This window comes from Trichosurus vulpecula, chromosome 7, assembly GCF_011100635.1.
Source record: "Trichosurus vulpecula isolate mTriVul1 chromosome 7, mTriVul1.pri, whole genome shotgun sequence".
Taxonomy (NCBI): Eukaryota; Metazoa; Chordata; class Mammalia; order Diprotodontia; family Phalangeridae; genus Trichosurus; species Trichosurus vulpecula.
Genome location: NC_050579.1, coordinates 111,778,997 through 111,806,342, shown reverse-complemented (window position 1 = coordinate 111,806,342; position 27,346 = coordinate 111,778,997). Strand labels below are relative to the sequence as shown.

Here is a 27,346-nt window from a genome sequence, read left to right as displayed (position 1 = left end):
ATCCTGTTTCTTTTTTCATTAAGTAGTAGTCATTATTAAGTAATACAGCACGTATGTTTTTCCACTTCAAGTCTTGCCCAAAGACTAAGAATGCAGAATATTAGTAATGAATTCTTTTCACATCATTAGGCAACCTTCTCCATTTTTTTCCCTCCACTACCTCCCATACTGCAATCAGAAGGGATCAGGCTGGAGTCAGTAGCTTCTGAGTAAGAGATCACATTACCTATATGTAACTGAGTGTCTTGTGGCTCTGAATTTTGGATTACTTACTTTATTATTGCACTTTGTGAAAGGCATCATGCTCCTCTACAAAATTCTCATTTCCAAAGTGAATTCTTCAATTCAGATTAAGCCCAGAGCTCCAAAACAAGAACTTTCTGACTCGAATTGCCCCTTCTTATTAGAATGACAAACCCTATTCTTGGGTTTTGTGTTCATAACTCTTAGCACCGTGTCTGTCCCATAATAAATGCTTAACAAATGTGATTAATATCTATTTTGTATTGCATGGGCATAATAAATGTTCTCGGGAATTTTTTGCTGTTGATGGACACAAATAGTTCGTACATGTTGCAGAATATTAAGAAAATACAAAAGAATAAAGAGGTATACATCAAATTCAATTTATTAAACCATTCTACCCAATAACATCTGAATTTGCTACTTTAAAAAGAACACAAAAGTACAAAACCGTAAAACTCTGGAAATTACATTTTTAAAAAAGCATTTTAAAAAATCAGGTTTTTTTGTTTGATTGAGAGATGTAGCATAAGAAAAAGTAACATGCAAAAAAGGTGGAAAATGAGCATTGATAAAAACAAGTTATTCACTATCAGCTACATGAAATGCAGAGAAACTGAAATATCTCTTGACTAATGCTATCTTCACCAGTATTTTTGTGGAGTATTAGAATTAAAAGAAAGCTATATAAACATATATGTATTTACATACATATATAAAAGTCAACTTGTCAAGTTACTAAGTATCTAAACAAATTCTTAATCTTGACCCAAATATGTTGTAAGCTTCAATTAAAAAAAATTTTAAATAACCAGGGATATTGCACCTTTGTCTTTAGGGAAAAGTCAAACTACCGTATCAAGAAATAAAAAGGAAGATGAATAAATGAATATAGTAATGTACTGCAACTACCTTTTGTAACCCAATTCAAGCATTCAAATACTGACTAGTTTTCTATCACGTCATATAGTATAACTTCAACAAATTTTGAAAGCTGCATATAAAGCCAAGTGAATATGCCATTACTATCATAACAAAGCTGTAGGCATGCTGTAGGAGAGCCACATTCTTTCTTTAGCTTCCCCTTTGCCTCTTTTCTTCCATATAACAAAGCTAATAAGCATCTCATTTGGCAATTCTGAAAGTCAAAAAAAAATCTGCTTATGTTTAGTATCTAATGTGATTTACACAAACTGACGACTTTTCAATGGTGAGAAATGTTTTCTCAGGTTATTTTGGTGAAGCATTGTTACATTAGCTTCTCTAAATTTACTGTTTGTTTCTTAATGAATCTGTGCATGAATTTTAATTTAAGTGGATATAAAGATGACTTGTGCAAAACTAAAACTGAATCAGTGCCAAATAACTTAACTCCTGTGTACTCCTTGAAGAGTCTGAAATGTGCTACAGACAGAAATTTTACTCTGGCCATCACTAGAAAACCAGGACTGAGATAACTTTAATTGCCAAAGTTTCTTGCCACTGTCATGTTAGTGTCACTATCACATTAAGTCCTTGATCACATTATCAGATAGGTGACAGGTAGTAGTAATGTAAAGATTTCAATCCCATAAGAAGGTAATCTTATAGGCTAAGTGGAGGCTGGAACCGAAGTGACATAGAAAAGAGGGGGAGGAGTATGAAAAAGCCTATCCTGTTAGTAAGTTGAGAGACTTTAGTAACTAGATTGAGAGATGTCAGTAAGAAATGACTGCTAACAGTTCTAAATTCACACCTCTGTAAATTAGAAATTGTACTTCATTTATACTACCCTAATTACTTGCTAAAGGTGGTAGATGCATTCTAAATCCATCTTCTTATCTTCAGTAAATCCTCTATGGTCTTAAGACCAAAGCCCCACTAAATTACCCCATTTTAAAAGACTTCTTGAAAAGATTCCAGAGATTTAAGCATACGATAAAACCTCACAATATGCTGTCTTCAGTGTGGCTGGCTCAGTTCAACATTGTAAAAAGTTTGAGTTATGGAACCTAAGTCATAAAATGACATTTTTCTATAAGTACATGCAGAACTACAACCCTGTTTTAGATAATTTTTGGTATAATAAACAGGTAAGAATAATTTGCAACTAGCACATTGACTATTTACAAGCACACACTACTACGAAAGTAGTCTTATGAACAAGTTCCACACTTTTCCTCCTTTATAACCTTATCAATTTTTGTAGAAAACACTTTTCCCTCTAATTAGTACAAAAACAAAACAAAATGCCTCCACCGAGTATGAAGAAAATACAACAAATTCCAACTTAATGAGGTTTTACTGTCCACATAAAAAATATCTACTAGCTCCCCCAGTAACATATTCCTTGGTTCATTACTATATTAATGAAAAATCATCTTCCATAGCAAGCATATAAAACAATATAAATGCATATTCACTTAGAAACATCTCAGTATCTAATGATGCAGAGCTTTCCTTAAAATCTATTTATATTAAAAGGGCTGCAGGAGGAGAGACAAAAAGCATAATTTTACACTTTCTTTTATGTACTTAAAGGGTAAATGAACACAGAAACAAAGGAAGAAACCAGTAACAGGAATAAACAAATTAAGATTCATGAGGCAGTCTTGGCCCATACAACATGAGGTCACACATACAAGTTTATAAAGTTTTCATAACTACATTTAGGATATATAATAAAGTAGCTGAAAAAAATCTGCCAAATGCCCAACAGCTTACAATAAATACGTAAGTTTCAGTAACCAGCATGTTACACTTACCATAAACCACCTTTTCTTCTTTCTGACAGTAAGAAAGCAGGATGCTTTCTTAATTTTTCTTCCCTATCTACTGATGCTAGTGACCAAATTGAAAGCAAAAACATAACATTCCCAACAATTTTCCCATACTATAACCAGTTTCCCCCAGTCCACCTGTACTGCAAAACAGGGAACGGAGTCATAAGTCAGGTTGCACATTAATTCCAAATCTGTTCAACAACTTGTTTCCCAACCACCTATTTTCATATCTATAAAACTGGAGTGTTGTAAAGAGTCTATAAAACTATTTGGGGAGGTTCTAAATGCCTGGATGTCACTGCAAGCAATTGAATGAATGGTGACTCAAGAAGGGAAATGATCTTTATGTAACTAGCTCATATTTTAAAAGTCAACTATTCTAAGTTTGCCTTTACAAAGACAGCCTGCATTCATGTTTAAATCAAGTTGTAAACGTGTAAAATTGTAAGAGGCAACCATACCCATTACTAATTTGCACATGACATTTTTTCTAATACACTAGAATAAATTTGTATTTGAGTAATTGTTAAAAAGTAAAACTAACTAGTTAATATTCCATTGTTTTCTAGGTCTAGATAATGAGTGGTGAAAAGTAAAGATTATCTTCAGACAGCAGCATCTAAACACAAGGTAGTCACAGTTATACTTGAGAGTTTGGTACCACAGGGCATCAGAGTTTTCATTTACTTAATTTTAACCATGAGTAGTTTTATCACAATAGAGAAACAAGTAGTTTCATCTTTCTTTACTTTCATATATTTTATTTTCAATCACCAGATCCCTGAATGAAGTAAAATTGTAGGTAATTTAAGCAATTTTAAAATCCTTGTACAGCTAATTTTGAATTTCATTAAAGATTTTTCAGGTTAAGATCCAGTCTATATGAGACTGCCTAGCTAAAGAAATTATTCTGTTTCTTACAAATTGTTTTGCACCCTCATACTTTGTTCAAACACATTTTGTATTGTGTTTTGAAGAGATAGAAGTCTTCATATAAATGAAGTCCTTGACATTTGAAAATCATCAACCTCCTCTGGCTTAAAATTTAAATAGTAGATTAAAACAGAAGAAAAATAGAACCAGCACAAGGCCCAAGATCTAAAGAGTCTAAAGGTGCCAAGTCTCTTTATAATATAAAGTCCCTCTCATCAGGTCTCTAGGTTAATGAGATACTGAGAATCTTTTCCTTTAACTTCAAACAGTCCTTTTGTTCCTTTTTAGGGTTAATCCAGTCTCTTGCTACCTTTTACAATTTTTACTTATGTTAAAATCTTGAGGTGGAATGTCCATACCAGGAACAAATAACATTTAAAATTTTAGTTGTAAAATGAATGTTATATCAACATTCGCATAGCATCAACAAATTAGAAAAAATTACACAGCAATTTACTTTCTTCAAAGGAGATATCAGTAAGTCAAGTACACACCCAAATCAAAATTACCTCTTAATCTGCGTTATGGAAATGATTCCATTTTAATTAAATTGGGCTATTAGTTACTAAAATGCTCAGGAACATAATTCATTTGTCACAGGGACTTAAACTGCTAAGACAATTACAAAGTGCTGTCCTGCATATATACTGCTATTTGATTTTCTTAGTCTAATAAATCCCTAACATATTAACTTGCAATTATCTGTGCTAATAGAAAAGAAGTATTAGCAGTAATACTGCAGAATTGTGGATAGTCAGACCCAAATTTTTCACTGAATCTCTTAGGTAGGTAGCAGGATAAATAGTAAAGACAGGACAACAGTCTTTAAAAAGAATGCGCAAGCTGATAATTCTGAATTCAGACTTTATGCCTCCCTTTTGACAAGCTTCCTTTTAAAAGACCACTTTTCAAATCCTAATCTTATGCCAATAAACAAAATAAAAAGACAGGCATTCCAATATCTTACAAAAAGTTTTTGCATAGAATAAGGACAGGTCCCTTATATCATCAGAGAAGAGTTTTGAAAATAATCATCTCTAATCTCCACCCTCTTCATGCCTAAGTTGAGGAACAACAGAGGGGAAAGGAAAACAAAAAAGGCTTTTGCACAGACCAGTCTAGGAAGCTCGGGAGGGTGAAAGTGGCCAATGAGTAAGTTGGACAGCATGCAGATGATGTACATCAGAAATAAGAGTCAACAGTACTTGATGCTTAATCATGAAAAACTCCAAACTGTCTCAAATAAAACAAATTACATCATTCAGGTTTTTGAAAAGCTATTGAGCCACATAAAGGGGAAACAAATGTTAATTTTATTAGAATCTGAACAGGCAATATAACAAAACCAAATCATAACATGGAAATATGGTATATCACACAAACAAAAAATGTTACTGCAGATATGAGACACAAAATGTACCCTGGGAATCTACATCAACACAAGAGGTTTGTGACCATAAACTCAACAGACTAAATTCGTACCATGACAAAATCAAACGGAAATGGTTTTGTTATCCTGACTATATACACATTTCTTTTCCACATCTGCACTATTTTATATAGCAGACTTTTATTATCTGTTATTTTCATTTCTGATTTCTCATGAAAACTTAATATTTGCTTATGCAACTCAGCATCTCAAACATGACAAACCAAGTATAGGCACTGAGAAATGAGTGTAGTTATACTACTTAACATGACTGGTAAAGAAAGAGTTGATTGTTCTTCAGTTGTATGATATTTTCAACGGCAATAAGGGCCCAATTCAGCAAAAACAATTCTTAACTGTTGCAGAACTCCTTTCCTGTGGCCAAGGAATGCTTCTGCCCAGCCTGATTGCCATACATGGGAATAAAGAACTTAATAAAAATATAGCACACTCAGGATCTGACATAGGAAAGGACATGAAAAGACTCATTACTGTTTCAGAATTTATACATGTAGAGATGGCAAATTACCACTACTGCAAGATACCAAGTGCCAGAAATTATTTGTGCCCTCCACCCTGAAAATTTAAAGTAAATGTGTCACCATCTTTCCAGTTTAATATTCTCAAATGCTGATCTATTCATTCTCATTCTAAATAGTGGCATTAGTCATCAACCTTATCAGGTCAATACCAGTCCACAGAAAGCTGAAAACTATAATGAAATTATCCAAGTATTATGTTCACAGGATATATTCCTAACACTACTTGATTTCTATCCAAAAACATTATATTCATTTCCCATTATGGAAGACTGTATAGAAACTATCTGGTAGTGTTTTCAAAGGTGGGTGAGAATGGCTTAAGATGCATTTATGTAGTTAATGGGCTGTCGTCCTATGAAGACAATATACTGTTTACTGATATTTTAAGATGCCCCTTAGAACATACAGTGGCACTTTTTAACAAAAGTAAAAAAAGTAAGGCCTATAAAATGTGTGAGTTAAGCCCTTTGAATATTTAAAATTTGTGCATCTGATATTCCTAATTCACAAACCTAAAACGAGGTATATGTTCCCCACCCTTTTTCATTTGATCTTAGCCCAAATAGGCTGAGAAGCAACATACCTGCCTCTTTTAAAGCCCTATCAAACATCTAGCAAAATAATTATCATGAACGTATCTGAGTTCAAGTAAATGTGTATGTAAGATTTTTTAAGCATTCATCTTTTATGATTTTACTTTAACTTGTTAACTATATTTCCATGAAGTTTGGTGTTAGCTATAACAAAAATAGGTAGAAATAGTTTAGCTTTCTGTGTGACTCTTACAAATACACAAAAGTAATTAATTAACCTTTGGGTATTTTAAAGAAACAATAAATGTTTCAATCACACTGCTTAATATCTTTCTAAACTATACATTCTAGGTCACCTATGCATCAATATAAAAAGAAAGTACTAAGAACAAGAATGCCGCAGAGTTTTTATGGCAGTACTAAAATAGCTTACTTTAAAATCTAAAATATATATTGCAAACTTAATTGTTTCAGTTTTTGAATGCAAAGGGTCACATCTTGCAGAAAACAAGTATAAAATCATTTGGTCAGGATCTTGTTAGTGTATTAAACTCAAAAAATTTGTGATCTGAAATGTGCACACATTAAAAATATTAATTCTAAATATCTATTCAACAAAAATATGACCAACATAAGTTAGAAAAAACTATCCTGTCCAGCAAGTTTCAAAAGTTTCAAACATTAAGGCAAATTGTTTCTTCCAATTAAATTGTACTTATTTTATAAAAAATAAATGTCACTTCAAAACATTATATACATAGTGACAAGATTTAGCTAGACATCATCTTTAGTACATTAATAAAGTGTCACATATTACACAGAGGTGATAGTAGGTGTGATTGTATGTGCGCAAAAGGAGTAATTATCATTTAAAGTACAGGTTTCAAGACTGAGCGTAGTGATCTTCCTTCTTTAGTGAGTTCCCGTGTTACACACATACATGGTAATGGAATAGCTTCTTCCCTTCTCTCTACAATATTGTAACTGCATTTCTTCAAATGGTCGGCCATGCTAAGGATGTCAGCAAATTTCCACTCATTCACAGAACAAAATGCAGTACTGAATCGCCACACCTGAAAGAAAACTGGACTTCAGATCAATTTGATTATAAGGATTCATAATACATTTACCACCCTAACTACACACATTTCTACTCTGATGAAGAAACCATTAAAGACCTTGAAATTAATGATCCCCCCCCAAAAAAACAAGTTTGTCTTTTGAACTTAATTCATTCTTCCTACTAATTTATAATCACTGCTAGATGACTCTTCTAGAATGTAAACTTTCTGATTGCAGTGATTATATCTTAAATTTTTTTATCTCCCCAAGCAACTAAAAGCACTAGTGACACTAATAAAAATAAGCACAAACTAGCTGCTTGATAAATGTTTGTGGTATTAGATTAATTTAGTAAGCTATATCACTTCGTGGCTAGGAATTAAGACCAGATAGCTCATACAAATGCTGAACCAATGCCAATATTTCTCAGTAAAGAGAAACCTGAGTTGGAATTCTGTCTGAGACAATAACTGTAGAACCCTGGGTATGGCACTGAACCACTCTTAAGTATATTTCATCATCTTTAAAATGGTGATACTACCTGTAAGTATTTACCCCTGCTAAGGTGTTATAATGATCAAATGAAAATAAACATAAAAAGCTTTGTCAATCTTAAAAAGTTCTGCATTATATCAGCAAGGTGGTTTTTCTTTTTAGCTACTTATTATACTATTATTTTCTTTCCAACTAGTATTACTTCTTTAAATATGCTTTGACAATTTAAGGTTTGTGAATTTTTCCAGGATTTTCTTATTACTTTATTAAACATAAATTCATTCATCCTACACTGATGTCTCATTATAGCTGCAAGCTCTGGCATGTTCAGAACTGGAAAGTCTTCCAATTATGGGTCTGGCAAGGATCTCTACATCTACTGACCAAGAAACTAAGCTAAAAGAAGTTCATCACTAAAAAGTTACTGCCAAATGAAGTAATTTGGCCACTGCAACTTATGAAATCATTTAAGGGATAAAGGGTTGTAATCTAAATGGGTGGAGTTCTCAAAGGATGAAAATAGAGCTATTCCAAATATTTTAAGAAGGCATGTGATACTCATATCTCACCTGAAAATGTTAACCTATGGAAGATATTTTCCTGTACATGTATTTAGAACAAAAGGAGATGATAAAAAAATTACTACTCAATAATACACATGTGGCTAGTTACACAACTGTGTTCCTAAAAAGTTGTAGGAAAAAGTGATGCTTTATAAAATTAATTCCACACTGACACCCCCCTCACCTTCCATTATACAACTAGACATATATATATGTCATATGTCTCCAGGAATTGGACATTTGAGTTTACCATGTGTAGAGACAGAGCTGAGGCTGAACTAGAGTCAATCATCTAATAGCTAAACAGTATATGCTTGATAAACAGCCAATACTATATAAAGCAGTGGCAGCTTTGAGGATAGTTCCCCAACTTACCACTATTTATCAAAAGTAGAATGGAGAAGAATCATATCTTTTGGTGTTCTAGTGGTGTCTAGGGTCCCATCACCTTCTTTTGGAAAAGGAGACATTCTATTCTCTGTTGCTATGAATGCTAGCAATCCCTTCTCTGCTCAAAGAAAACTAGGTATAGAGAATCCTCTGGGGATGCGACTATATTGCTACTCCCCAGTAAGAGTTAGGGATATGCTAGGGCCTTTAGTTTATGGAATTCTGCTGATCTCATTACTTCTTTCTTCCCCAAACCAGCAAAAGGTATCCCATATTATCAATGACTTCAGCTATGACTTCTTGGGATTAGCTAACTGGAGAGAATTCCAAAACAGAAACCTCCCTCAGTAGATCCAATTTAGCTTGGCTAAATCATGAAAAAAAAATTGTCATATAAATAAATTGTTGTCACATAAATAAAATATTATTGTCAATATATGTCATTGCTAATAAGCAATGACAGAACTAGGAAGACCCAAAAAGAGGTTCGAGGTAGGAGAAGGGACTAGAGCTATGGATGAAGCAATTAAAAATGGAACCATAAGCCAGGGAACTTCTGAAATAGTGTAAAAAGAGGCTTTCCTTCTCCTGTGATCTCTTATTTATGACAAACAGATAAAAGCAGACATGCCTCTTGCATGTTCATTTCTTTTTTACATGCAATCAGGCACCTCAATCCCTATATTGATATGAATTTTTAAAAAACATCAAATTGGACTATGACTTTCTATGAAAAGTAGAAAATGGTGCCATTCTGATAATTCCTGCTTTATTTCTATATAGTTAAGAGTAAGAGAATTTATTAAAATTCCAAATGAAATCCCACTTACTTTTCAAGGCACAACCTTATCCCACTTTCATTTTATTTTAAACTTTTACACCAAATCTAAGTCTTAGCTGCCATGTACTTACAGAGCAACAATCTAACAGAGTCCCATATGCCTTTCCTTAACTCCATCCCCAAATATACATTCTTATGGCAATTTAATTATCAGGAATACCTATATTACTATGATAAGCTCTATCTCTGTATACTTTCCTTCTCCTACCCAGGCTACATCTTAACTAACCCCTTGAGATTAATATATGGAAACCTATTCTAAGTGGAAGAAATTTTTCATCTATCTTCCTAAAAAAAAAAACAAATCATGGCTGCACTGATTTAAATGGAACCAAGGCTAGAGAGAAAATGAAAAAGGTGGTATCATAATCATAAGTAGTTTTGACAAACTAATGAAGAGGTATGGAAGTGCTCACAGAAACATAAAGCAGCTCTAAGAAATCGGATGTAAATCTGTCATTGTGGAAAATAATGACCTCCATAAACTCATCTCTTCTATTCATCATATTTGTCATTTCAAAGAAATTCTACTGTCACTTTGCCATTAGCAGATTTGAGGAGTAAATGGTCATCCTGAATGAAAGCATTAACTTTATTAAGGGTGGGGGTAGGGAAAAGAGTCAAACTTAAGCAATGAATAAAACTAACCTTTTCTCGTATCTGCCATGATGAATGTCCATCAGGGTATTTCCTTTTTTCCCACAGAAGTATGACCATTCCACGGGACTGAAGCAGACTGCCACACACGTCCCTCATTAGCCGTGATACACATGAAAATTGGCATAAACTAAAACCATCTAAGAATCCAGCAATATGTTGTAGGACCTCAAAAGGAAGACTACTTAGATGGTCGCTATGTAAGCCAAGCAAGCAGTTTCTAGATGGCTCTACTAATACTGTGGACACACATGGTTGAACCCCAAATGATCTCAAATGGCGATCATGTATAATCTTTGCCCCTTGTGTTGAAGGACAAAACCTACGTTGAGAATATGTACACCCATAATATGCTAAAGGACACCTCTGTTCCATCCAGCCGTTGAGTCCAGCATGAATGTCACCATGAACATTCTTAAAATGAGAAGAAAATTCTTTTCTTCTAAATAATTGTCCACAAACAAATGTAAACATTGAACGTTGCTTGACTTGGTATCTTGCCACACATTCCAATACTAAATCCAGTCCAAGTGTCTGAAAAGGACTTGGATTTGAGAGCTGTGGGTTGGCATGATCACAAGCTGAAGCAGAAGCTATTTCCCCAACCATTGTATTTGTGGCTAAAATTGCAGAAGGAAGTGAAAAAGTTTGAGTCCCAAAGTCAACATGACAGACATCAACAAAACGACTATCAGATATACCTCTTCCACCAAGAGAATCTCCTAGACAAAACAGCAATGCAGCTGTGATTAGATCTATTCCCTGAAGGCCCATGGGGTCCTCAGTAACTTCCAAGTCTGCAGTATCTACTGCTTTATCTTCTTTTGCTTTGACCCAACAGGCATTAGACAAGAATTTAAATGACTGTAGCCGAATTAAAGAAAGGCCATCCACATTCCTCAATCCTTCTTGTTCTGCTTTATTTTCTAATATTTCCCCTCCACTGGAGTCATCTGGTAATAGGACATGCTGAACTGTTCCATTTGGCAAAGTACTAGATTGTATTCCTTCTCTAGGCAAAGCTTCATCAGAAGGTACACATTCACCATTTGTTAAATTACATTGATCTGATTCACTACTAAAATCCTCATTGTGGTCCATCACCTCTGTATGCATATCATCCAAATGAAAGCCATTACAGTAAGCAGAAGTGCTATCAAAACTATCATTTAAGTCACAGCAGAAATCATTTGAGCCATTTTGTTCAGATGGGGGATTCTGACCAGAGATATCATGGTCAAATCCACCAACTGCTCCCATTTCATCTTCATCTGGATATTCACAATCCCTTGAGTTCTTAATCTTCAAGCTTTCTGCAGAATTTTGTTCTTCGTCCATTTCACTTGGAGAAGCACATAGTCTTGTATTTAACATACTAATATCTCGTGTAGCAGTGTTCAGGATATCTAATGCAGCAGCCAAACTTCTAGTTGTTTCTACAGTAGCTTGGTAGAGTGCACCATAAGACTCTCCATCAACAGACACCAAACCGTTAGTGTGTGGTACATCAGGGACACTTGATTTAACTGGAATTTGTTCTTTGGATTCTGATATTTTATCAGTTGCTTTTGACATCATAGTGGCAACTTTGAGAGATTCCAAGAGCATCCTTTGGTCCTGAAGGGCCAATGCCATGTCTAGTTGTTCTACTTCATCAACATCTCTGCTTAGATTTTCATAAGATTTTCGATCTGCATAACTAACTGGCCATCTATTCCACTCCATAGTACAGCACACCACACTTGCAGGACATATTTCTAGATGTTCAGCAATTTTACTTCGGGTAATTGTAAAAGGACACCCAAAGCCATTATTTAAACAAGGCACTCTTTCAAGTGGACACAATACTCGATGTTCATCAGCTTTGCATGAGTGGAAAACTGCTCCACAAACCAATGGACAGCCAATCAAATCACAGGAAATCCCAGCTTCTGGTCTAGCCATGCATCGTCTACTGACACAATTCACACAGTGTGAATGCTGCTTCTGCTGCTCTTCTTCCATCATGGCAAGTCAGGCTCTATTTGTAGAAACGAATCAAGAAGATAAAAAATAACTGGTCAGTTTATGAATATTTGAAAAGCTTTACAAAATAGTTTATAATGCAAATTACAAACTTTTTTGGAGATGACATACATCGGCATATATTAAAACAAAATACAATAAGGAAACATATGCAGAAACAAATAATCAACACATCCAGGCCCTTAGCAGAGCAATAATGAATCCCTCAAATGGTCGCATTATTTAAATCTGCACTGCATATTTCCACTGGGCTGGAATCAATGAACATATTTTACAAAATTATAACAACAAATAGTACAAATATTCAAATACATGTAACCACTTCAGGGGTTTCATTAGTCACACTAATCAGGACCTAGACGTATTTTTTTTTTTAAGAATTTGAGATTCTGAGTCATAGTCTCAAAGTATATCAGAAATGGCAGGGGCCTTAAAGATCATTTATAGTTCAATTAGTTCAAAAATAACTGGTACTCTCATGCTGTTCTTTTGGATCTCTAAGGTATCCCACAACCAAGTCAACAGTCCTCCTTCCCACTTATTACATTTTACTTTGAATACTGACAACAGTTAAGAGTTGGAGCTAAATTAATTTACTCTAAGGCATGAATGAGCTGTTTACATTAAACTCGCATTTTAAGAGGTGGGTAACCCAAATTTCAAGATATTTTTAAAGAAAGCAGCCCTCTTACACTCTTTCCCTATTCCCAGCTACCATTTTCCTCATACAATGGTTCCAATCTCCCCTTACTTAATCTGAAAGGAAGCAAAATACACATTCTACATTGCAGTCCCAAACACAGAACAGGGTCTTAACTTGAGGTCTATAAACTTAAAAAATCTTGATAATCCTATTTATTCTATGTTATTCTATGTATTTTATTGCTGTTAAAAACATATTATTTTGAGGTGGGTCTCTAGGCTTCACCAGACTGTCATAAAGAAGGTTCTTAAACCCCTACCCTAGAAATTAGGTTCTTTCTGGTCCTCCCACCTAGCATATCATCTACCTCTACAATGAGGCTAATTAAAACAGAGTTATAGTTTAGGGGTTATGACAGTGCCTGGAAGAAATTATATAGTTAATAAGTGCTTGCTGGAGAGAAGGAATAGTATTGATATATCAGAAACCAAGAATTGTGAATTCCCAAACGAAGTTGGTTTTCCCTAAACATAAAACTAAATCTAATCTACAGCAGAAACATGGAGTAGATAAATATGGAATACCAAAACTGATTTTTGAAAGAACACTCTTTCTGAATAAAATGTAAATGCAACCTAGTTTGCTAAAGTCAGCCCTGCCAGTTTATACAATTTGGTAAACACAACTTAGGTAATTCAATACCTGCCTATAACTACTTTCTGTTTATTGATGTTCAAAAACTGTCTACAATTATTCCACGATATAAAAATAAAGTCAAGTTTAGTCAAAAATAAAGGGGTGATAAGTCTTATAATAATGACTGTGGCTTTCAGTGGAGCCATATGTTAATTAAGACCACGTTAAGATCACCTTGTCCGACCGACACTTAAAAGATCTGGTAGTGGATCACGGGGGCCGATCTTAAAGTTGTATCCTTTGAAGAGCCTTCTAAAATAGAAACATCTGAGGTGTTTTCAAAAGCCTAGACCAGGGGTTGGCAAACTACAGACCATGGGCCAAATCCAGCCCACTGCTTATTTTTGTACACCTGAGAGCTAAGAATGGTTTTTAATTTTTAAGTAAAGTTTTGTGCAGTGTTCTGTCCCCTCACCTGGACAATCTTAGTCCAACTATCTGTGACTCCACATGGGGTTTTCTTGGCAAAGATACTACAGTGGTTTGCCATTTCCTTCTCCAGCTCATTTTACACATGTGGAAACTGAGACAAACAGGGTTAAGTGACTTGCCCAGGGTCACAAAGTATAGGAGGTCACATTTGAACTCAGGAAGATGAGTCTTCCTGACTCCAGGTCCAGAGCTCTATCCACTGTACCACTTGAGAATAAACACAAAAGGGGCAGCTAGGTGGCACAGGGAGTAGAGTAGTGACCCTGGAGTCAGGAGGAATCCAGCCTCAGACACTTGACACACTTACTAGCTGTGTGACCTTGGGCAAGTTACTTAATCACCAATTGCTCTGCCTTCCCCCCTCCAAAGACAGAGAGAGAGAGAGAGAGAGAGAGAGAGAGAGAGAGAGAGAGAGAGAGAGAGAGAGAGAGAGAGAGAGAGAATACACAAAAGTGCTTTACAAAAACTTCAGAACAATACACAAACATAAATTACTGATGTTGTTACTCTGTGCTTCTTGAGGGTTAGGATCACTAATGTATTATTTTTCAGAATCTTACACATCAGCAGTGTGTAATTTTTTCATAAGTAATAATAAATTATAATTAATCACCATTAAATAATAAATTATACTGCAGCAGCAAATGTAAGAACTATCTTAAGTTTCTGGACAAAAAGTTGTTTCTCCTACTGAGCATGGAATCAGGAAGGCTTAACAACACAGTGTGTGGCACACAGAAAGAACTTAAGAAATGCTTGTTCCCTTCTCCTTGCTTCCCCACTTCCCTTTGAGATCTTGGTGTACATAAAACACACAATTCTCCCAAGCCTCGGTTACCAAAGAACATTTCAATTCTGGGCAGCAGACTAAAACTATTCAGATCAATCCAATTTTGCAAAAAACTTTCAATGATATTGTTTACGAAGCACTTTCCATATGTCCTATAAGCCTAAAAACTACCCTTTGATATAAGTACAAGTATTATTATTCCTTTTTAATTCTGAGGAAACTATGGCTCAGAGAGAGAAAGTTATTTGCCTTGGGTCACACTACTAGTAAGTGTCAGAACAGATTTGAACTCAGGTCATTGCTTAAAGTATCATTTCCTTATACTACCTTCAAAAGCACCATCCTAATTATCAGTCAATATTAGGGTTTTCTCATGCGAAAATTTTCATCTAAAATATAATTGGCACAGCTTGCTTGGTTCAGTAGTATAGTTCTCAGGATGATGTTTATGGTATTCAATGTTGCCAGGGAAATAACAAGAGTTTAAATTTAACATTAAAGTAATATTAAAGAACTGAGTAAGTAAATTGTAGTAGGCAGAATACGTAAACACAACTTGGTTAATAAGCACTGTGCTAGGAAGTTAAGTAGCTTTATATAAATTACAGCTAAATATATATTTTTAAATCTTTCAAAGATAAAAATCAGAGCATGTATAATGATGAGATTGCTGAATTAAAGATTATATAACAGATTAGCAACCAAACATAAATTTTAAGATACTTAAATTAAAACTTCAGTAAAAAAAAAAGAAAAAAACCATGACACCAAGAAAACAGCTGTAAATGTTCTTGTTTTAAAATGTCAACAAGGCTGAGTTCATTCGACATGCTGAAGTTTCATAAGCTTGACTGTTACTATGAGAGAAACCTAAAAATACATTCAGTTCCAAAGAGGTGATCATTGCTCCTAGTTTGTAGGGATGTTTGATGTTATTGTACACACTTGTCAGCTGACCAAGCTAGCCAGAACACAACATAAAGACTTCAAATTCAAAAGGTTTAAAATTAGTAGCTATTTCAAACAACTCTGTGCCTTACAGCTGTTATAAAAAGTTTGGTTTTTTTTAAAAATGGGAAAGTGAATGTATCTCAAACTTTGACAAATCAAAAATTCTAGTGCCATTTAATTCCCCCTTTGAAAAATACTGAAGACATAAGGAAGTAATAATTACTGTGCACATACATAGTAAATAATTGATAATATTAATTATTTCTTTACTTTAGTACAAAAGTTTACCTATAAATGACTTCAAGAAGTTAAGCAGTGATATATTAACTAGTTAGCCAATTTTAAGATTGCTAGGGAACTTCACAACTTTCCTCTGTAGCCTGTTCCAATGTTTAATCACCCTTATAGCAAAAATAAATAAATAAATAAATAAATAGATAGATAGATAGATAGATGGATGAATGAATGAATAAATCAATAAATCAATCAATAAATTTTCATTTCTGAAATTAGAAAGACCTTAAATCACATGCAGCCTCAGACACTTACTAGTTATGTGACCCTGGGCAAATCACTTAACCTCAGTTTCCTCATCTGTAAAATGAGATAATGTTGTTGGAGAAGATCAAATAACAAAATAACTATAAAGTGCTTTGCAAATCTTAAAGCAGTAGCTATTCATCACACATACAAATACTATAAAACAATTTAAAATAACATTCATTTATAGTATTTTCACTCTGAATCTAAAACATTCAAGAAATTGAACTCTCCTAGTTCTCAGCAAAGTTAAACACAGTAGATGGAAAGTTTTTACTGCATTTGACAGTTGAAAATACTAAGGAAGAGGAAGATAAAAAAAAAAGACAGAAAATAACTGTCCAGAGACAGAAAAAATTTACTCTAGGCTTCCAAACTCCATCTCTGATCTATTCTCCCTTTACGCAAGACTGATACAATCAAATTAACATGTATTTCTAACAAAATATAAACTGTACAAGTGCTTGCAAGTCATGAAAAACAAGATTAAAGGTCAATGACTGATTTAACAAATAGTGAACATACAAACTAAAACAAAGACTCCCTTCAACTTAAGTTAACAAAAATTTATCAACATCAACCAACCTTGAAATTCCTAACTACTCCTCAGGCTGCTATACTATACTAGGTTGTTCCATGAAAATTCTTTAGAGTAAAACACACCTACTTTTCCTAAGTTTCAATCTACTTCTAGCAAAAATGCCTACAATTAATACTGTGTCTGAAAATCACTGTAGAAAGCATTTCTAAGGTGAGATACCTCTGAGAATCCTATGAATTTCTAATTTTTATCCTTTAACATTGGCACTATTATATCCAGACATAAAGATCAATCAAAAACTTTTTTTTTTTTCCTGGAAGGGGGAAGGCAGGGCAATTGGGTTTAAGTGACTTGCCCAAGGTCACACAGCTAGTAAGCGTGTCAAGTGTCTGAGGCTGGATTTGAATTCAGATCCTCCCTACTCCAGGGCCAGTGCTCTACTCATTGAGCCACCTAGCTGCCCCGATCAATCAAAAACTTAATAAGCTATCACTAATAAATCAAGCTATTTTAAAAATCTAAGGAAAGAGAAAATCTGCAATAAGTGACATTAACAACAAAAAATCTCTCCTGTATGTGTAGCATCCAAGTTATTTCAGTCACGTCCAACTCTTTGTGACCCTATTTTGGGGTCTTCTTGGCAAAGATACTGGAGTGGTTTGCCATCTCCTTCTCTAGCTCATTTTACAAATGAGGAAACTGAGGCAAACAGGGTTAAGTGACTTGCCCAGGGTCACACAGCTAGTAAGTTTCTGAGGCCAAATTTGAATTCAGGAAGATGAGTCTCCCTGACTCAAGGTCTGGCACTCTATCCATTGTGCCACCTAGCTGCTCCAAAATTTGCCCTATATGCTACCAAAAGTTGCTTTAAACATTTAAAGGGAAAAATATATAAGTAGCAAGATGGAATTATATACTACCAAATATGCCACCAAGCACCATTTTTCTGTTCCAATGTCATAAAAACAATATACTCTGGAAAACTGATGCTACTTTGAAATTATTCTTCTTACAATAGCTTTAATAAATCTGATTGAACAAAAACATAAGACTTTTTCCCACTTAACTCTAAAGTGAACCTAAAAAGTAAAGGAAAATACGCTTTCAATTCCAACTTTTCACTGTTGCCAAATATCTGACACAGATTATAAACAACAATTATAAATGTGTAATTATAGTATATAATACTCATACTAACTTAAAATTCCAGATATTTTCAGATGGCAAACCACCTCTTTGAAAATCAGATGCAAATTCTGTTCAAGATTTAGCATCATCATTAGTAAAAAAAAAAAAAAAAACAAAAAACAAACATTTTCTATCTAAGGAAACATTAAGGAGAATCTGTCATACATTCTTAGTTCCTGCTATTCTTTCAAAGAGAAATCCACAATGTATTCGAAGCCTATCTTGGCAGTACATTAGGAGCTGCTACAGATGACAAATCTGTGTAAACTGTTCAACCACACAAACAGATTACTTTAAGCAGTGTCACTGAAATCAACTATAGTAAAATCTCAGTGAAGCAATCTTTACTACTGTTTGCCTTGTAAAAAAAACCAGTGAAATTATGAAATACATATTCAAACAATGATCATTTCAGGTCATCACTTTCAGGACTCCTAGCTATGTCCCTCAACTAGCCCAAAATCAGCACAAAATTTTATCAATAGAAATTCCTATAATATCTATTGATTGCTTTTAGATAAATTAGTAATCTGTTCATTTCTAGTAAATACTGTATTCTTTTAAGAGAAATTCTAACAAAGAGCAACAAAACCAAATTCAGAAAACACTAGCATATTTTAATCTAAGTTAAAGAGCTACTTAGATTATTCATTGTACTCATTAGAAAACAAGATTCAAAGGTTATATAATTCCTTAGTGGTACATAGTAGCAGATCCAGGTCTGGAACAGAAGACTCCTTAACTACTCTAGTGGTCTTTCCAATACACCACCATTTCAGTGTTACTAAATATAAATGCAATATGAGATTTTTCAAAATCTATTATGAAAAATGAGAATTCTGATAATTTGGGGGAGGAGGAGAAGGAAACTAGGTAAAAGAATTTAGAAGGAGAAGCAATCTTATGTAGTGGAAAGACCATTCAAATTGGAGTCATGAAGTACTAAGCCAAAGCTCTAAAGAGCTGGAAGGGGAACTGACATCATCTAGTCCTAGAGAGTTCTTAACCTTGAGTCTATTTAAAAAAAAAAAATTCTAATAACTGTATTTAACATGATCAAGTTCCCTGTAATTCTATGTATTTCATCCTATGCATTTAAAAATACTATTCTGAGAAGGATTTCACCAGGCTGCCTTCACTCTGACATAAAAAAAAGTAAGAACCCCTGATCAAATTTAACTCCCTCATTTTACAGATGAAACCCATAGGGGTGAGTAACTTAGTCCAAGTTACAAAGCTGGTTGCTAGCAAAGCCAAGACTCAGATCTCCCAACTGTCTGTCCAGTGATGTTTTTCCTACATCAAAACTGCAAAATCTTTTTTAAAAAACAAAACACCTACCACAAAAATAACCTGCTATAAGTTTCTCTAAGAACGCCAATGTCTTACTTTTAAAAGATTCAGGGCACAAACTATATTTAAAATTTCATTTTCAATGCTTAGTTTGAGAATCCTATGAAGTTGTATACGACATTCACTTAATTTCTTTAATAAGATTTCATAGTCTAATGATCTGGTTCACGCGTTAAATTAGGAATTTTTAATCTTTTAAATTTTAAAAAATTTTAACCTTTTTCATGTGATGAACACTTTTTCCCCTTGGCAGGCTGGTAAAACTTAAGGAACTCTTCTGAGAACATTTTTAAATTCACAAAATATATAGGATTTTAAAGGAAACCAACGATCCTTCAATAGTTATCAAGATACTAATTTCTAAGTTCACAGACATCCTTTCCCCAACCCTCCCCAAAGTCTGTGGATTCCATTTACCTTAAGAATTCCTGCCCAGGAGAATAGCCTATAAGCTCCCTGGGGGCAGAGATTTTCATTTTTGCCTTTCCATGTCAGATGGTTGGCACTGGATGGGTGCCTGTTAATTGATATTGGCATATAGTAACATACAAAAGAAATTTTAAAAAAGGTAACTTTAAAACAGTCCTTTCAAAGAGTGGAAGAAGCATTAACAACTAAGGGTGGGGATCAGCAAAGACCTCACTTACAAAAGTGGTACCTGGGTTGTGTTTTTTGAAGGAAGCAAGGATTCTAAGCAATGAAGGAGAGGGGACAGCCTATGTGAAGGCAGACACAGGGGACAGAATGCCCTGTGTAAATAACATTAAGATGACCCAGTTTGCTTAGAAAGGAGTGCATGAAAGTTCGAGTGTTGTAGGAGAGAAAATACCACCGGATATATAGATATTTGAGACATCCGCACAGAGATAAACTCATAGAAACTGATGAGGGCAAAATCAAAGAGTACAGAGAGAAGACAGTTCAGGACCAAGCATTGGAGGAATACCCACAGTCAGAAGGTTAAATATGAATGATAATACAAATTTTAGATAATAGCTAACATTAATATAGTGTTTACCATGTGTCAGGCACTGTGCTAAGCACTTTATAATTACCCCACTTGATCCTCAAAACAACTCTGAGGGGTATATGGTTTTTCTGTCCTCATTTTACAGATGAGGAAACTGAGGCAAACAGCAGCTAAGTGATTTGCACAGTGTCACTCAACTTATCAAGTATCAGAGGTCGGATTTAAACTTAGGTCTTCCTGACTGAAGTCTGGGTGCTCTATTCCCTACTCCACCTAGCTGCCCACAGAACATATGATGTGGGAATAGATCTCAGGAAGAAGTCAAGTACTGGACATAGAGATGTGAAAGAATATGTAGTGTATATATAGAGAAGAAAAACAGAAAAAAGGGCCCAGAAAAGAACTTCAGGTACTGCCCAATTAGAGAATGGGGATATAGGTATACAGAGAAGGAAGTCTCAAAGATAATTATCACTTCCATTTCACCACCCATGCTCTAACCTTTTGTAGTGTGATTTACATTCTACACCATTCTATTGAATTTGCTCCAGATTCTAGTCCTACTTCCACGAATATTTAGCCACTACCTTGTTCTTAACCTCTTATCCACAAAACAAAGGGACTGAATTAGGTGATCCCTTCTATTAAGTTCCATTCACTTCTAAAAAAAGCTCTATAATTTTACTGGGCAGGGGAGGGGTAATAAAAGGGAGGACTGAGTCTAAGGAGAAAGACATACTAAAAACCAAGGGCTACAAGGAATTAAGACCTTTTAATGTTGTCTGGAATAGAGTGCCTCTTTTTGAAGGTATCAAGTTCCTCGTGGCAAAAGCAAGGTGAGGTGTCAGATTGAAGAAAAAAAATGAATAAAGGCAGGATAATCACTCCTCTAAATGCATCCAATAGGAGCTGGCACTTCACTAAAAGCACATCAACTCTTATAAAGGCCAACTTATTGTTAAAATGGGGGGGGGAACTTTATCTTGGCCACAGGCACTCTATTATACTAAAGCAAGTATTCACATACATTTTCCACCTTAGATATATGTCTTCATTATAAAAATTATAAGTGGAATACCGGCTAAGATAATGTGACTCCATTATAATAAATGTCAAATTAAAATTTTGTGAATCTGCTACAACAGTAATGTTCCTGTAAGCTGTTCTACAAATGCATAATACTTTCACTGTCTTAGTTATCATGTTACTAATAAAAGTGGAATTCTAGATTGTAAGCTCCTAGAAGACAAGGAACATTTATTTCTTTCTTCTCTCCAACATTGCATGGGGAGGCAGTAGGAGAAGCACTTAATAAATGTTCACAGGATCACAGATTTAGAAGCGAAAACTCTGAATTCAACAGACAAAATACTTAAAGAAAAAATTATTGCTACAATGATAGGTTGATTATAAGATTATGAATTTGCAGGATTGTCTGACCCCAATGACAATAACATGGGCAAGACTGCAATTTCAAACTCTGTAATGAACAGCTGTTTGTAAACTCACTAAGGTCACAGCCATTTTCTAAGTACCACAGACATTAAGGCATTAATACACAGGATATGATGCTGTTGAAGAAATAGTTAATGAACTTAATTCTAAGATCCCATTCTGCACTTTAATCCCTTGCTAGACAGCTTGAAAATGTGTGATTTTAGTCACAAATAGAACTGGACATACTTATACTAAGAAATTTCAAAATAACTTTTGATGTTATTTTGAAATTTCTTAGTATAAGATCAGTAGAAAAGTTTAAGATGCAGCAAACCACAGCTTTGTGAATTGCAACAAAATAACCTAATTATGCAAAAGAAATTCAAAACTTATTTCCCACTATAATTATGATATACTCCTCACATTTAACTTTCCATAATCAATTATGATGATCAGGTTATTCTATATCTGCAAAGCAATAAAGTTATAACTACTTGTAATTTTCTCAACTAGGAGTAAAGAATATTATTGTAGATTCATTAGCATCACAGATTTAATGCTGAAATGAAACTTAGAAGCTATCAAAAGTCCAACCCCCTTATTTGACAAATGAAGAAACTGAAGCCCAGAGAAGTTAAGCAACTTGCCCAATGTCACAGAGATGTAAGTGGCAAAATCAGGATTTGAACCCAGGCCCTCCAACTTCAAATCTAACATTCTATCATTTCCTACCAGAAGCCTTAAAAAATAGTGGATGTAAGTGAAGACTCAGGGTCACGACCATGGCTTCAAACTCACTTCTAAGTCGTACTGGCTGGACTGCAAGCAAGTCACTTAATCTCTTAGTGCCCCTAGTCAATTTTCAAACTATAAATTGCTCAAGGGCAGATTTTAATTGGTAGAAAGCATTCCTTAATGTGAGTTCCCTAAACCAACTAAATCACAAATCTGGACCCAAAACAATTTCCAGTAAGAAATAGGAGAAAATTTCTAATCAGGTGTTAAAATAGAGTTGACTAACAAAAGTTTAGGTCATTAAAACATGGCAATTGTTTGAATACCAAGTGTTATTCAAAGAACAAAATGAGTGATAAAACAGACATCTTCAACTCACACAATAAACTTTTCTAAAGAGAAGTACAATAATTTACATAAATTTAATTGTAAAACTAGGAAGAAAACCTATTTAAAGGAATCCTACTATAAAACAAATAATCAGCTTTTAACTTACCCTTCCATAAAAGTCCAAATTTTTATATCAGATTACTTAAGACGAAAATGCCTGGGGCAGTAGAAATTGCTGTATTTGGAATAAGAGTACAAATGGATCTTAATCCATGTTCTGTCACTTACTGCCTCATATTCCTTTGGGCCAGTCATTTAACCAGTTTTTCATCCATAAAGATGATGGAGTTTGAAAGAATAAGAATCAATGATATCATGATATGCACCTGGTAGGTATGCTTTTACCTTAAAATTTATAATAATAATCTAGTTGTAGTTCATAATATGATCTAACAACTTCATCTACTTTTTTTCCAAACTTATTTCAAAGCTACATAACATTTTACACACAGCATGCTTAATAAAAAAAGTTTCATTTTCGAGAAAGTTGACACCAAGTAGTAATGTAGCATTAGACTTGATGGAAAGTCCAAAATTCTTACACATAGCCTACAAGCAACTTTTCATACCTCACCACCAAAGTCTTTCCATATTGCCTTCAGGCAGCTCTTAACCTCCAGTTACTTCCAGGCAACTGTTAACCCCAAAGTGCCTCCCAAACAACACTTTTAGACAGCGTTAAGTGGAGAAAGCTTCCTCTTAGGAGTTTCTGAGGTCAATGAAAATGCTTATCTGGTTTAAAGAAAAAAAAAGTACCCATCACATAATCCACTCAGAGGATCAACTGAGGTAACACACTTCAAACACCTAGCAAATTTTAAAATATTTTATTACAATTAGCCATTACTAATTGTAAAATACTGCCTATTTCATTCAATAAATGTAAAGACTGAAATGGGAAATGGGTATTGGGATACAATAAAGTCACTGCACTCTAGGAGCTCATTAACACTCAAATGGGGCAATTCAAGTACCTCAGAGTCAAAACCAAAAAATATGCAAAATAAATACACAGTAAATTGGGTGGCCTGGGAGATCTTGGATCCCCAAGAACAGAAAATAAGGAAAGACTTTCTCTAGAAAGTAACAACAAAGCTGAATCTTGAAGAAAGAAAGCTAGGGGATTACAGAAGCTTGCCATCCAAGAGGACAAACTATGGGAATGCAGCTTAAGAGGAGTTAAAGTGAGGTAACCTAATGAGTCAAGAAAAGCATTACAAAAAACAAATACCTCCAGAAAAAAGGGAATCAGTGCTGTACTTATATACCTAACAATAATTTGTAGTGAACAAAGTTAAATACTGCTAAAGAAAATCATCACAGTCTACAGGCAAAGTGCAAATACCCAAACAAACCACACTTCCCCATTGCTGTGTGGATCAGGTGGAAAGAATAACTGACACAAAGAATAGATTTTCACTGCTTCAAGTACCAGACTAGAACCAATACTTTGGGGGAGGGAAAAAAGCTAACAAAACATTCAACGGCCACCAAGTAAATTCCTGTTCAAAACATTAAGAAACAGTGACTAAGCTTAACGTGACTCAGCTAAAATAACGTTGAAAATTCACCACCCTCCTTTTACAAATCCAATTTTTTTTTACAACTTAACCACAAACTTGTTGATTTTCATTTCTGCAGTGTCATTAACAGTGCAGAGTCATTAATTAATATCTTAGAAAATTACAAGTGGGAAAAGATCCGTGTTCATTTCCAGATAGGTCCTTAACCTGTATTTCTGAAAGTTGACTCCATCTTTAAATTGGGGTGGGGAGGGAATCTAAAGTTGAAAAAGTTTTTCGTTCTAATCTATGCATTTATAATGACACTACAGTAGCCAGGGATATTCCTAATATAAATGCCCATAAACAATTTCATTGTCAGCATGCAGAACTGAGTTGACCTAAGAAAGAAAACAATTCTCTACCAAGTATAGACTTTGGGGAGTTTTAAAACAGCACATTCTAATTAGGTAAAAAGTTTACATAAAAAGCTTCAATACAAACAAAGACATTTAGCATAAGGACTAGAACCATGGTAGAAAAAAAATATTCTAGCTGGCATACTCCCTGTTCCATGTGTGTATGTATACATTCACACAAAGAAGCATGGACGCCTTTTAACTCTACTCACGTAGTCAGCTCCCAAAGTGATAACATGAACACGATAACCAGTGCAAGAAGTAACTTGGGAAAATAAAAGTCATGCCCTTTTCTGGGTCAGAAGAATCTCTCGCATCAGACTGAACCAAAGAACCACAGTCCTTCACTACCACTGATGGAAGCAAAGTTACCCATTTAGGTTAAGTGATGCCCTGAACTCTCTCCTTCCCCCAAGTATCTTGAAAGGAACGAAAAGCCTGATACTATAGCTTACAATAATATATTTCGTGACCTCCGCAAAAAAAAAAAAAAAAAAAGCCGGGGAGGCGGGGTGAGGCCAAGGGGGAGAGTTAGTCTCCCGGGGTTCGGGTCGCCATTTGGTGCCTGACTCAGCGTCCAGAACAGCTGGTGCAGCGAGTGGCGATCAGTTCAAAGCGTGAAAGATGGAGAAGACAGCTTTCCCCGGGGAGGGCCCAGAGGCTGTGGATCCCCGAAGCGCTACCCGCGGATGCCACTCCCACCCCCCCAATACACACGTACATAACAAACACACACGTTCGTAAGGGAGCCCCCCGCGGAGCCCCGGAGCGAGGTGGCGGCCCAGGGGGAGCCGGGCGGCCCGTGTTTACATCGCCCATTTGGGCTGGGGCCGAGCGAGTGCGGCACTCACAAGCGCGCGCGCACACACACACACACACACACACACACACTCACTCACTCACTCTCTCTCTCTCTCTCTCTCTCTCTCTCTCACTCACACACACACACACACCCCAGGAGTCCCGGCAGCCGGGGTGGCTGACATACACGCACCTAGCGTCCAGGGGGTGGGACACACACAGCTCGACCCAAACAGCCCAGGAGTGCCGGCAGCCGGGGTGGGTGACACACGCATACACACGCCCCGGAACGGAGAACACCAAAGGCTAGGTTCTCCATTGTCCGGCGGGCACAGAGAGCCCGGATCCCTTCCGGACCTTGACCGGCACTGACCTCGGTCACTACCAGTCCCCGGCACCCTCCCCCGGCCCGGCCGACCTTGCTATTCCCTCCGCCCCCGGGGCCTGGGGTGGCCTCCCCGGCTCCCGCCCAACATGGGCCGGCCCTCTCCTCACGCCCCCCTCGATAACTCACCGTCGGGCGCTGCCTCGGCCGCGGGCCCCGCGCCCCTCTACCTCGGCCCGCTCGCCCCTGTCTGCACCAGCCGAGGTGCCCCGGCTCCGCCGGCGCCCGCACACACCCCTCCTCCTCTTCCTTCCCTTACTCAGTCCCTCAGAAACCACTGCCGCCACCGCCTCCGCCTCCCTTTCTCTCCGCCTCCTCCTCCGCCTCCTTCCCCTCCCCTTATCTCTCCTCCCACTGGCCGCCGGGGAGGTGGTGGCGGCGCCAAACCCAGCCGGAGACGCGCGCGCACGCACGCACGCACGCCCTCTGACTCCGTCACGTGAGGAGGTGGGGGCGGGGCGAAGGAGCCTGCTCTCGGGCGCGCGCTCCCAGGGACTGCAGTGCAGCCCAGGGTGGCTTTCCCTGTTTGCGATCCTGAAAGCAGCAGACATACATTAATTAAGCACCAGCATTACCAACATACTACCGTGCAGGCCCCCTCACATCTCATTTCTAAGTCATAGTCCATAAATAGTGTGGCAGGAGGGTGAGACCTGGAGTCACAAGCCCTGGGTTCCAATCCATAAAACCCCATTCCCTTTTTAATGGAGTTCTAAGGAATGGCAGGGTAATAATTTGTGTGACTTTAGGCAGGTCCCTCTTTGCCATTTGCTAATTAGGTGACACACTTGGGGACTTGTGGCCTTACCTATAAATGATGGTTTTAGATTTTATGATGACCCTCCAGTGCTATACCTAGCAATCCCGGCTTCGGGGCAAATTCAACATTCCTTCAAACCAGCTTTAGACTCTGAGGCCAGTTCCGACTGCGGGAGGAGTCCAAGTGTTGGTCTGAACCCTAGCTCAAAGGACTGTCGTCCTACCCCAGCTAAGAGTCTGATGATCTCGTTCGTTCCAGCTTAAAACAGTAAATCACTTTGTCTCGTCTATCAAAGATTAATATTTTACTATGTCTCACACATAAATTGATAGCTAAGA

The 27,346-nt window shown here is 36.2% G+C and overlaps 1 protein-coding gene across 2 annotated transcripts; it reads right to left on the bottom strand.

Annotated features, from left to right (window-relative positions):
* Positions 1 to 609: 609 nt before the first annotated feature.
* On the bottom strand, positions 610 to 26,604 carry FBXO30 (F-box protein 30). Of its 2 annotated transcripts, none has more exons than XM_036766887.1 (3): positions 26,378 to 26,604; positions 10,442 to 12,470; positions 610 to 7,515 (listed from the first exon to the last, which is right to left on the bottom strand). In XM_036766887.1, the coding sequence occupies exons 2-3, from the start codon at positions 12,455 to 12,457 to the stop codon at positions 7,312 to 7,314; spliced, it is 2,220 nt and encodes a 739-aa protein (XP_036622782.1). In that variant the 5' UTR covers positions 12,458 to 12,470; positions 26,378 to 26,604; the 3' UTR covers positions 610 to 7,311. The 2 variants fall into 2 exon arrangements, with proteins under 2 accessions (XP_036622782.1, XP_036622781.1); XM_036766886.1 differs by lacking the exon at positions 26,378 to 26,604 and adding an exon at positions 26,057 to 26,112.
* Positions 26,605 to 27,346: the final 742 nt, after the last annotated feature.